The sequence below is a fragment of the Amborella trichopoda genome, chromosome 6 (genome assembly GCF_054954075.1).
Source record: "Amborella trichopoda isolate Santa Cruz 75 chromosome 6, AtrichopodaSantaCruz75HAP2 v2.0, whole genome shotgun sequence".
In the NCBI taxonomy this organism is placed as follows: domain Eukaryota; kingdom Viridiplantae; phylum Streptophyta; class Magnoliopsida; order Amborellales; family Amborellaceae; genus Amborella; species Amborella trichopoda.
This window is the reverse complement of record NC_142341.1, coordinates 3,095,303-3,109,055: the sequence shown is the minus strand read 5'-3', so window position 1 is coordinate 3,109,055 and position 13,753 is coordinate 3,095,303. Positions and strand designations below refer to the sequence as shown.

General features: G+C 35.1%; 1 protein-coding gene across 1 annotated transcript; it reads right to left on the bottom strand.

The window, feature by feature from the left end:
* Nucleotides 1-5,344: 5,344 nt before the first annotated feature.
* Nucleotides 5,345-12,574, bottom strand: LOC110007274 (protein TAPETUM DETERMINANT 1-like). The gene is made up of 2 exons (XM_020667254.2): nt 9,933-12,574; nt 5,345-6,355 (listed from the first exon to the last, which is right to left on the bottom strand). The coding sequence occupies exons 1-2, from the start codon at nt 9,988-9,990 to the stop codon at nt 6,036-6,038; spliced, it is 378 nt and encodes a 125-aa protein (XP_020522913.1). The 5' UTR covers nt 9,991-12,574; the 3' UTR covers nt 5,345-6,035.
* Nucleotides 12,575-13,753: the final 1,179 nt, after the last annotated feature.

The window sequence follows — 13,753 nt, the reverse complement described above, 5'->3', positions numbered from 1 at the left end:
TATGATTGGACTGATGGAAAGAGAGTGTTGCCCCCAAGAACATTACATATAGAGAGTTTTTTTATTTTATATAAGATAGTTCAGTGTAGGAATTGAACTCGAGATGTAGATCGATCAAAATCAAGCCGAAGCCGAATTCCAGAGTGAGAGTTCAGTCCACACAAAGAAACAAGCTTCTTTTACTAAACTTTCATTTAGCTGTTCGTGCCGACATATAACATAGAGAAAGATACTGAAGATAAAGTTTAGTATTTGCCCAAAGCAAAAGAGATTTACATTTGGCTTGTGATGGATCAAGGATACAAAAGTATTTACACTTAATGGATATTTAACCAACCTAAAAAAGAAGGAAAAATTTTATATAAGGCTGCATTTTTTAAATATAGAATTAAGGTGCACTTCAAAAATATATCATAAAAGGAGGTTTTGATGTTGGAAAAATCTCAAATCGATCATCTCGATATCGAAATGTATGAATATGAAAAGAAAAAATATTTCCAGTCCAAAAAATAGTGTATCTTGCAACAAATTATCTGGACCATCCATGTTTAAGATTTTTATGTTTTTTATATATCTACTTGATTTGAACTATTTTTGGAGTTTAAAATTTTATAATTAGATATAAAAATATATCTTCAAACCATCCTGAGAATTTTTTACACAAAAATTACATTTATAATAGGTGCGCCTTAATTTGATTATTTAAATATTGCAACCGTAAGCAAACCGCACCCGAAAAAGTATGGGCATTGTGGACCCTACATCCAATAAGGAAATAGAAATATGGTCCTAAATTAAAGCTTCACTTACGAAATATGCTCCTACGGTCTCATCCTAGTTTTTTTATTTCCTCCTTTCTGATCCAAAACTTTAGTAATCCCCACACACATATAAAAAAAAATAAAAAAATAAAAAAAGAAGAAGAAGAAAAAAAAGAAAAAAAGAAGATAAATATGATTAATGAAGAGAAAGAACCTTGTGTGAAGATGCAATGGACCAGCAAAAGGGCGCACAAAAGCTGGAGGAAAATTGATGCCATAGCTCCCTCTCTCTAAAATGCTATAGCTGGTGTTTATTATAGTATCCAGATAAACGGTTGGAGGCATGTCCGAAAGCAAGCTTCATTTGTCATGTTTTATGCATGCAATAGTTTCAGGATAACTAAAATATATCACGGTGAGTGAGCTTAGAAACGTTCATCTTAAAGATAAACCCCCACAACTAACTATTCCTGTCTAAAGGATAGGAACAAATTTTAAAACAGGTATTCTAAAATTAAAAATGTGTATAATGAGACCATTTACTTTTAATACTAGAATATCACAATTATTGTCAATTGTTAGATATGAAATCGGATGGGTGGTGATCTGTCACTAATTGAGCACAAAGTGTGAAACAAATTTTAGGAAACAGGCTTGTGTTGAGACAGTACAAGCTGGGTTTTCATAGCTCAACGTCTCAAATTCCATTTCTATGTGTGCCTAGTCAAAAAAAAAAGTCTAAAACAAATTTTTTGGAAAGTTGTGATACATTTTAATATGTTAGATTTTATATCCAATGATTAAGAAACGTTGTGACCTTCTTGCACAAAAAATAAATGGTCTCATAGCAATGTTCGTAAACTTGGTCGATTAAGCTCGGAATCAGCCGGTCAAACCACAACACTAGCCAATCTAGTTTTCACCGGTTTTGGTGGTCCGGCCGGGTTTTTATATAAAAATCTCAAAAAATCAAGGATTTGTTTGTAATGTGTTTTTTATCATTTTGGCTAATATTGGAAAGTGTTTTGGCCGTGAATATTTATTTTCACATTTTTCCTTTTTTTAGAAAATTTCATAAATACACCAGGGCATAAATAGATTTTTTAAAATCTATTTTTTTCACTATTTTTTCACACAATTTGGATGTGTTTTGTTTAATCATGCTTTAAATATACTTTTCATACTTTTTTTAATTTTTTTGTTTTTTTTTTTTTAACTCTTTTTGGACCAGCCGGGACCTGCCCGATTAAGCAGGTCGAACCAGTCGGTTTACCGATTATTCGGACCTGACCCTTGGCCTGTTTTCGAGGCCGGTTCGATTTTTTGAACACTTCTCATAGTATAAAATCTCAAACTTTTATTTTAGTTTTTATCTTCATTATCATTATAGCGTAGACCATGGATCTCTACAAATTTTGGATCCAATATCTATATAAAACATGGGTGTTAGAGGGATCCCGGTCGAAAATAGTATATGTCGGTTGACTCATAAAAACCGGGTCCATATATGAATTCATCTTTTTAGTACATTCACGCCTAAGTTCAATCCATTCCTGCCCTGCGTCCTAGTTTCGATTTATCCCAAAAAAATACTAGAAAAGGAGCAGCTTTTACCTCTAAAATCATATTTTATGTAACATTACGGTGAATCTTCATTTTGGTTTGGAGGAAATGTATATAACTAGATCATTTAATTCTTATACCAGGGTCACAATCATAATTGATTTTATATTTCTTATACCAGGGTCACAATCATAATTGATTTTATATTAGGAAAATGACCTCCACCTCCTCCCCAAAACTTCCATCCCTATTGGTTTTTTAGGTTCACCAAAATCCCTGGTATACCCTCAAGTTCAAAATTTTGGGCCGTTAGCCTTTTAATTGTGTTTTGTTTTTCAACGTATTTGATTTTTTTATTTTACAAAATGCTACATTCCCTTTCTCTTCCATTGCCTAAAACCAATTTTTACCTCCGTGGATTCCACTCCATAAATTTAGACGTGAAAAGAAAATGAATTTTTTTAATATTATGACCTATTTGACAATTGTGTCAATATCTTGTGAACTTGAAAAATGATTAATCAATATCTTTGTTACTATTGTTCATGGATTATTATTATTTATTTATTCATTTATTAAAAAAACTTTATCAAAATACCTATAAGAGATGAATTATTTAACAATTAATGTATTATAGTTGTTCTTATAATTATTAATTAATTATAATTATTATTATTATTATCATCAATAAAATTTGTATATCAAGTCACAAAAAAAAAAATGGATGACTAATGTATGGGTTTGCCATTTTGTAAAACAAATAGATAAAATTTGTAAATAAGAACAATGAAAAACATAATTAGGGAACTAATGGTCCCAAAGTTTTAAACTTGAAGAGGTGTAAGGGATTTTGGTGAAAATATGGGCTAATAGGGATGGAAATTTAAGCGAGGTGGGTAGAGGTCATTTTCTTTTTTATATTTCAACTTGGGTGGTTGAGAATATGCAATTGTTTACGCACAAAGTCCAAAACAAAATTTCTTGAATATTGTGACACTTTCATCTATTGGATTTCACACCTAATAGCTAAAAATGACAATAGGGTTGAGGTTGTGATGGTAGTACCAGCTAAGCCTCCACGACTAGTCTAGATTTCCATTAGATTTCCATTCTCGTTGAAGCATTTGAAAACCACTAACTATTTCTAAAATGAGTAGGGCCCAGTATTCCCCTCTTATATATAAGGACACGAGCAACATGCAGCCAAGCTGTACAAATGCTGGATGGGCAATAAATATATTTTTAAATATAATTTGATCCTACTTTTTAGATAATAAATAATCTTTAACATAAAGATCATGAATATGAAAAAATAAATAAATTTTGAAACCTATAAATAGTAATTATATTAAGAAAACATTTAGACAGTTAGTTACAATTGTTTTTAGATGGACTACTTATTTGCATCCATCTTTAAGATAGGATGCTTTATACTTCTGGACCGCATACTTATTTGCATCTATCTTTTAAGCTAAATGGACTACTTTTGTACAAATGCGGTCTTGCCTACATGAAACAATTCTTCTATATATCTTACCCATTTTACTCCTAATTTGAAAATCTAATTTTGAACCAAGCAATATTTAGTTTCTCTTTTTGGCGTTTTCAGAGGTTCAAAAGTTAAATAAAAAACCCTCCTCTAATAATCCTTGGCTACAGGTGAAAAACTGATTTAAACTTGAATTTTGAAGGCCAAGAAGGGAAAACCCTCAAGAAATAAGTGACTTGCCTTCTTATAAGGAAAGTATTTTGGGGGTCCATGGCTTTATAGACCCGCACCTCGGGTCTTGCTAAAAATGCATTCTACAGATTGATCCTCTGTAGACTATAGATCTAATTTCAATTTCCATAGGTAGGGGCAAAAATAGATTTGCATGCTATCACGAGATCCCTTTTTTTGGTAAGTAAAATAAAATCACCTTAACAATAAGCATTTTATAAAAATTCACATGTAATATTAGGAAAGCTTTTATTTTTATTTTATTTTATTTTTTTGGGTGAGTCAGTGGGGAAAGAGCCCCCTTTTCGCAAGATCTTTTTTTTTGGTAAGTAAAATAAAATCACCTTAACAATAAGCATTTTATAAATTCATGCTACTTTTCTTTTTTTTGGGTAAGTCAGTCGGGAGAGTGCCCCTACCCTTGGTAGAAGTTGAGCAAGGAGAGGACCCCTACCCTTCATAGAAGTTGAGCCTAGGATGTAGGGTCGCAAATCGTCAAGCGCTAATCAATTAAGCCCGGGCTGTTTTCCTTTATCACAAGATCTTCTACAACAAAGTTGCATCTTCAGTTCATGCAGCTGGCTATGGGCCACCCCTGACCCTAGTTTAGGCTTGGTCCCTATAGAGCCGGTATGAGTGCAGCCCAAACCAAACTAGGACAAAGAAGCCCTGGACTGAGCCCAGGCCCAAACTAGGACAAAGAGGCCTTGAACTGGGCCCGGCCCAAACTAGGACACAGAGGCCCTGGACTGGGTCCAGCCCAAACTAAGACAAAAAGGGCCTAGACTGGGCCGGGCTCTAGCCTTGTTGGGGTCATGACTGGCTGGACAGACAGTGAAAAAAAACATGGGGTCAGTCGGGCCAGCCTTCATCTTAGTACAACCGCATCTTAGTAAGAATGGACTTTCTTTTCAACTAGCATTGCTTAAGATTGCCTTGGAATTCCTCCCTCTTGGTAAGGAAAATTACATGGTAAGCGTGCATTTGTATCGTTTTGCACAGTATGACCCATGAGACCATAAAAGTACTCTAGAGAACTGTTGGGCTGGCTATATAGGCCTATTAATCCAGAGTTCCTCTAGCACATTTACCCACAAAGATAACCTATGTCTAACTCTCCAAAAAACACTAAAAACAAGGTTTCTAGAAGTCCCTTAATGAGTCCTCTCCAAAATCCACTTTAGAGATGGACCAAAAATTGAAGGACTGAAAATATCAACTATGATGAGTATGAATCTGAAAAAAAATAAGATAAAAAAGTAAAAATTGGGATTTTTTAATATAATGTTAACACCATCAATTTTATATTTTGGTTGGGCCACCATCTTTTAACATCCATTTACAAGATGCATTTACAAGATGGATGTCTAATGCCCTAGGGGATTAATACTATAGAAATGCATCCCCTGACGCACAAACTACTTTTCCAAATGTCAAATATGAATGCAGCTTCAACATAGATTGCAAAAAACACTCCTTTACCAACATAAATTGCAAAAACATTCCTTTACGAGTGGGAAGGTGCACTTCAAAAATCCACTCAGTTATGCCGTGGATATGTATGGTCGTGACAAAAAAAAATTCTAAGCCTTAAAAATAGTAAATCTTGTAAGATTATTTGGACCATCCATTTCAAATTTTTAAGTTTTATATATCTGTTGGATCCACACCATTTTTATGCTTTAAATTTCATAATTAAGTGTAAAAATAGATTTCTAGGCTTTTAAAGGATTTCCGGCACCAAAACTGCATTTTATAGCAAGATTTAGAGCTGCTCTGCTTAAGACTGACATCTTATACAAATCACATCCATAAATTAGCATTGCTAAAACCACAGCTAAGCAAAACAAGTCCTAAAACCATCAAACTGCAGTTATATCATTGACAAAGCAACCGTGTTATGTTTTATTAGGAAACCAAAACATCCAGCCACGAAGCCTATATATCAAGAGGAAAAAGAAGGAAGAAAAGAGGCCTCCATTGCAAATATACTAAGAGCACCGAGCTCGGGCCCCCACCACAGGGAGATCAGAAGGGTAGTCCCATGCATAAGTGAATTTGACAGGAGACCCACGAACGATTCGCTTGCCATTGTTAACACCGCAACTCGAGTCCCTCAGTTTCCGAAAGATCGAAGGGTTAGGCCAAGGTCCAACGCTATTGAACCCCAAGCATCCGATCAAGACATCCGATTGAGGACACTCACAACTGTTGCTGATGGTCACTTGGAACTGAGCTTTTCCTTCAACCATTTGACCAGTCTTTGCTTGGGTCACAACTATACTGGAGCTTCCACATTTACTTGCATATCCTGAAAATAAAAAACATGAAACCAGACACAAACAATGACTAGAGTTTCACCAGTGCAGTGATGCAGATATGAATAAGAAGATAGTTTTGCCCCATATAAACTTGCAAAGCAATTATAGAGCTTCTATAGTCATGTTATTTTTAAATAGAACATAGAATTTTCTTCGTGTATCATGTTTAACATAACAATAAAGTCTAGCTTTTGATGATTGTTTGTAAAATTGTTTAGCTTCATTTCAAGTTATCCTTGACGATCATTGAAATACAAATTTGGTATTGTTGGCTAAATGCATAAATTAGCCAATGAAAAATAAGACAAAATGGAAAGAAAGAAATTAGAAGTGTATGAAGATACAAATCTACTACTAATAAAAAAAGGAAAAGATTAGATATTATTTTGGGAACCATCTTTTACCTGATTTCCCCAGCCTCTTTATTTATTCATTATCCCTAATCATTTCCCTTGATTTTTTTCTCAATCATTTATTTACTTTCCCAATTTTATCATTCAATTTCTCATCTCCTGTTATTCCACCTTTTTTTTTTCTCTAAGTTCTGTTCTACTTTTATATTGTAATTCATTTATTTTTAAAAAAAATCAGTGTGAAAGTATGTATCATATATTACATATAAGAGCAAACAAAAAAAGAAAAAAACCAAAAGCATAATAACACTCGCTTTACGCATAAACCAGTGCATCAAAATAGGTTTTCAGGAATTATGCACATATTTCTACCAGATCACAGATGCATGCATCTACAGAGGTATCAACTGCATATATTCTCATGCATAAAACTGCATATACAAGCACATGTGTGCGTGTTGGCTCACTGGCATGTGCACATGCACAAACACATACTCCGAGGTTTTGGAAACACTGCCAGTTCTTCTCAAACGCATGTGTGTGTTGGTACACTAGCACACACACACAAGCACACACAGTCTACTTTTAGACAGTGCCTGTTCTTGAATAAACAGTTTCCCCGAAAAGAAATCAAACAAAGCAACCTCCAGTGTCAAACAACTGACGGTTGAGGAGCCTGTTGATGTCCTGTTTGAAACTTAACAGGTGCCAGAGGATACTTCCTTGTTGGAATCATCACTCATATAATTCATACCAATAAGAAAATCTAGTAAAAATAAAAGAAATAGTGCCAAATAAGAAGACAAAAAAATAAAACCTTGATTTCAAATGGATATGACTACAAGAACCGAAAGAAGCTCGAGGCTGGTGGCTGCCATTATAGGGTTTGACCTCTCTCTCTCCTTTTCTTCTTATGTTTGTTTTCTTCTTTTGGAGCATGTAAATGTTTTCTTGTTTTGGAGCATGTAAATGTGCGTGTGTATATAGAGAGGAAGAAGGCTCAAATCTAAGACAGATATGGAAGGATTGTTTGGCTATGGTAATTAGATATTTATCGAATGGAAAACACAGGATGAAACACAATTTTAAGGAAACAAATATAGTGTAAATCCGACATAATTTCAAGCAAATCTCACAATAAGTCATGTATAATAAGTTAATGACAACGGTGTAACTCAGCCCCAGAAAAAATTCCAATTTGAATAACAATAGCGGTGGCACCCCTCTCTCACTCTCTCTCAACAAAAAAGCAAAATCAACAATATGGGTAAGACGATGATGAAATCCCTTGGGATAAAAAAATAGACCTTCTGGTAGTTAAGCAGAATACCAAAAATGAAGCAAATAAGCTACTATATAAGTTTACTTACCAAGAAAAAAGCTACTAAATCAGATTAGGGCAAGCTTTCTATAATCCCCCTATCCAACTGTCCATTCACAATGAACCGCTGAGATGACCCAATCACAATGTCATGTTTCTACACTATTTTAGTTTTGATTTTTTTTATATAAAATTTTTTGACACCGAATTTGGGCATCCACTCTCCTCTTAAACTCGTACTTGTAAAAAAAAAAAAAAAAAAATTAAAAGAAAATCCCAATAAAATATAATCAAAAAATCCTTTTTAATATTTTTTTTAGGAGAAGATGACACGTACTACTTTCATATTCATACAATTTGTAGAAAAAACTAAAAATAAAATACTCTGAGGCGTCGGATCTAGATCAAACGGTCTGTTGTTCACTTGATCTAAATTGGACAGCTAGATAGGGGAAGTGTATATCGATAGAAACCTTTCCCATCATATAGTTTGAAGGGGAAGTATAGAAACCTTTCCCAACATATTAACCTCAAACTGAAAAGGGTGCGGTTTTGGCAGGGCTGCAACCTTAAAGCAGCATCTTAAAACTCCGTCCGAAAATACAGTCCCGGCCCCAAAAGCCCTTGTGATTGCCTCCAAATCTCTTCCGAAATCAATGCTATTAAAATGATAGAGGTCTAGCAAATTAGAAATCCATAAAACCTTGAAATGGACGGTCCAGAAAAATATGTTGCAAGAATGTCAAAATCCCTTTTGTTTTTTTTCCAAATCCATGATTTTGAGGTTGAGATGATTGCTTTTCTCATTTTTCAATAACGAGCTGCATTTTTCAGTGAGACCTAAAGTGCTTTCATAAACAAAAACATACTTTCAAAAACATTTAACGTTATAAGTCAATAGACAGGCTTGGCGTTAAGGTCACAGCATTTCAAAACCCTGGATCAAATTTCATCGGAAAATGCAGGTTCGATGCCACAAAACTCTGAAATTGATGATCTCATCTGCGTATGCTATAGACCGATTAAGAAAAAAAAAAAAAAACCCTCAAGAACTAAAAGAATACATCTCATAACACATTATCTGGACCATCCATTTTCACTTCGCGTCATATTTGCTGTATCAAATATCATAATCAGGGGCAAATATAGATTTCCAGGTCATCACAAAGGTCCATGACACCAGAACTATGTGTTCCATCTGCATGAATAGTTCAATCGAATTATACACGGGTGGGACCCACAGTTAACATACAGGTGGGTCAGAACCACTAGATTGGACCATCCCTATGAATAGATTCACTAAATTCACCTAGTTTATGAGAAGCCATGAACAATTCTGTCATTTATAATCAGTCACAGAGAAGATGGGCAACAATCCAGTGGAATATAGAAGATTCATAGTCTATTGGGTCATTACCATCGATTGTTTCAACAGATAATGGGCACCCACTGGACCATGGCCTTCACATAGTTCATTAGATTATAGTGTACACCGCCACAATTGTTTCCCTAATAGCAGCATATCAGTACCAAATAGAAAATATGCATGGCATCCAACCTTTTCAGAGCTTGTGAATTATTATAATGAACTAGACGCATGGCAGAAGCCAAGTAAGAAAATCCATGTCTTGAGAAATTTGTGTTTTGTCAAGACTAATTGAGAACTAGACAACAATCACAGAATATCCAGGTAAATGACACTTGGTTAGATGCATGGCAAAACTAAAATAGAAAATCTACATTTTGTCTGACTAAAAGAAAACTAGAGAACAGTCACAGAATATCCATGCAGCTTAATAGAGTGTCATGCATTTATCAAAAAAAAAAGAAAAAGAGTCATTTACCTGCAACTTGAGTCCAATTGAGCAACCATTCTTAAAGTACGAACCTTACCGCAATATTGAATCAGTCTTCGTTCAGAGCCATCTTTGCACAGTGTACCAAGTTCCATTTCATTCCTGTAGCCTTGGACCAGCTCATCAAAAATCTCCTAAGAAAGCATGTGAGTATCTCAAAGAGAGAGAAAGAGAGAGAGAGAGAGAGAGTCTGAACCTTTAAGAGAGCATTTGTAACTACCTCTTTTTTTTAAACTGTTGACTTTGTATTTTGCAATATACAAAAACGCACACTCAGAGGTGTCGTGCCGGCAAAAAAGAAAAAGGGCAAAAAGGTACAAACACTGCTATTACAGAATATTAAGAAAAACAGTAGCCAAAAAAGAAAAACCAGATGATGCAGTTAGGGCGTAGGCAGCAATGCTCCTTGTTTAGCTAGAGTGTCGGCCACTTAATTGGCCTCCTTTGCAACTTCTAATCCATAACATACTTTGAGCAAAAGGATTATGTGTGTGCGCGCGTGAAATGGGGAGGGGAAGAAGTTTTCAAGTTAGCATTTGCATTTCTAACTTGGCAGCTTTTAAATCATGATATAATCATATATTTCTAAAAAATCAAAACTTACTAGAAGCTCCAGAATACAGCATTCTAATCAGAATAGAACATGCACATGCCCACAAAAACACACGCAAACTGTGAGAAGATAGTCAGACTACAATAACAAGGTATTAGAAAGTGACTGTATCTCACCCCAAAAGAGTATTCCTTCAACAATGAGAGCAAACACCTACTCTTCTCACCATATTATCTTTTTGGGTAAGTTTTTACCAAATGTAGCATGAAACCAGTTGTTTCTCATGCAGTATATTTCCATCATTTTTGCAGACACACATGCATAGAAAACAAATACAAGAATACATTTTGTAAGTTAGTAATTTTAATTTTATTGGCAATAACAACAAAGTTGTCTTGATCAAAGATTTCACAAACATAAACAGTACCATTCAAATGCAGATTTAGTTTTGCATTCACTCTTGAGCTAGGAAATAAGCGTTTTTTATTCTTGGGAAAATATCACTGAAGGGCTTAAACGATCCCAGTTATTACTGCAGGGTTTACCTTTTATATCATTTCAATAAAAAAACCTCCTTAAAAAAAGTGCTAAAAATTTCCAAAGTCAACTATTTCGCTCCGAACTGACAATAACCCAAATAGGTAAGAGGGCAGCCTCTAAAAAGGCATCAATGTGCATGAGGTTCAAAAGTAACAACTCCAAGAAAGATCCAAAATTTCCCCCACAAGGAGAAGCCACCAAATCAGTGAAGTTCTTTGCTTCCATCAAATCCATCTAACCCCACAGTAAGTGATGCACCCACCCCACTGCACCCTTACCTGCCTTTTCAACCTCTATCACAATTAAGGCTAAGCACCATACTAGGAGGATTTTGAGTTTGATTATCTAATCACTTCCTTTTTAATTCAGTAAAGTCAAATTTAAATTTTCTATTCCCAAGCATGGCACAAGAAATAGCAGTCCACCAAATTCTGGCCAAAACCATCTTCCATCTATCCTCTGAAAATCCAATCATAATCATTCCATCTCTAAATCTCACAAATACCAAGAGAGAGACAGACTCCCGAGGCACAAAAACCCTACCGATTACAAGGAACACGCTATCATCCATGAGCTCTGTAAATGAGCAGCATTTCACGGGCTGAAACCCCTAAAGGAACAAACAAGTAGCCCCATACCCTCACATACATCAATCTCTTCTTCCTTACACCAATCCCAGTGATAGAATTTGGAAATCCTGATGATGTAAGTTGCTCCAAATATGTTATCATGTCTCAAAAAACTGAACAAAAGGAATACAAAACTTACACGAACAGGAATGCATTGCAACTATTGAACTGAGGTGTGTCTGTCTCTAACCACAAAGAAAAAGACAAAGATCTAATTGAATAACAACGTAATGGATCTTATACTTAGATGGATCTATCTTCTCCTCCCTGCATTAAGTATAAATTCACAATACTTAGCCAAATAAACTCACCAGGTTCTCCAACTCCTGTACCACACGATGCAATTGCTCTTCATCTTTCAGGACTAGAGCAATAAATGTTGCAGTTTGCACACATAGCTGTATAATTCTCTGTCCTCTTGTGAAACTCTCTTGTTAACTTCACCACATCCTCCTTCACTTACACTAAACCCTCCTCATGTGGCTGACATTGGCACCCTACCAAACCACACTCCTCACCACTGCCCATCAAAGGATCTATATGTCAAAAGAGTCATGCAGGTTGAACAGCGTAACAAAACCCAAACCCCTTTTCCTGTTTTTTGACCAATAATTGTTTTCATTTATAGCGTAAAGCATTTTTGTTGGAGGCAGGAGCGGCGTCGGTTCGGGGAACACCAAATCGCCATAAGGTGAAAGCTCCCTAGGATTAGGATGGACATCCATCTATTCAACAAGTTAACCAACTAGTTCATAGGATACCTGGGAGAGATATACCATGTTACTCGGATCGAGATTTTGACTTGGAGAGATCTAACCTCTACTATACATACAACACGATCAATTAATTGTATATGATAGAATTAGGATCAAGCCAATGCACGCTCAATCCATTATCACACACCTTAGCTTATAACCATAGTTATAGTACTTCAATTTACTACAATAATACAGTTCAATAATATCTAACATATTCAAAATAAATAAATAAATACATAAATATATATATATATATATATATATATATGTATATATATATATATATATATATATATCTAACATGTTAAAAAAAATACAGTTTAATAATATCAGAAATGGACAAGGTTTTTAAGAGTCCTAGAACTCACATGTAGATATGCAGCCCCAACTTTTTATCTAATTTTTAGATGGAATTTGGACTTAAATTTTTAGATATGTAAAGTCTAACATGGAGATCATTAATATGTAAAAATAAATTAATTAATTAAAAGCGATAAGGATAATTTTTTGGAGAATTTTTGAACCGTTAATTTTATTCATAACCACAACTTTACATCCATCTTAAAGATGAATTTTTGATACCTCAAGGGACGCAAATGTAGATATGCGTCCCCCTACTCAAACTACTTCGATCATAAATTGGCTTAGTATAATATCAAACTGTAGTTTTTTAATACCATAATTCTAGTATACCACAATGTCGTATGCACCACAGTTTCACATATTCTAAAGAAATAAATCTATAATATACCACAGAGAGGAGCAGCAGTTCAATTAATAGTATAGCTCCGCTCCTTGGAGGGATCCTACAAGCATGTAAATCGAGATCCCATTTTCTACGGAGCAAGATCACTATTTCTCTAAATCCAGCTCCCTCTAAGATCCCCCTAAAGGAACCACAGGATCAAGTTCCTAAGATGGGACCGTGGCCTTAACCCCAAGTTGCAGGGGTGTGAAGTATTACAATAAATGTGTCTTGGGCTGAATGGGCTATACAAAATTGTTTCCATGCATGCAAAAGATTTCAAAATTAGCTTTAGGTAGCTTTAGGATCTGGGTGCTATCTTTCTTGGCATAGTCAAACCATTAAGAAACTCAGGCATGGTCAAACCATTAAGAAACTCAGGCATGGTCAAACTATCAATAAACTCAGTCTTTCTTTTTCTTCCCATACCAAGGTGTCTGGAATTACATTGGCTTTTCGCAATACCTGGCTGAAGGAGATTGAGAGGTGTAAGGCTAGGTCTAATATTTCCAGGAATAAACATGCTGAGCACAGGGGAAGCCATCATCCACGATAGACCGCCGAGTTGTGGCTGAATCCCCCTCAACCAAGAAGTTCCCGAGGTTCGCTTAAAGAGTCTCAGACGTTCAAGCA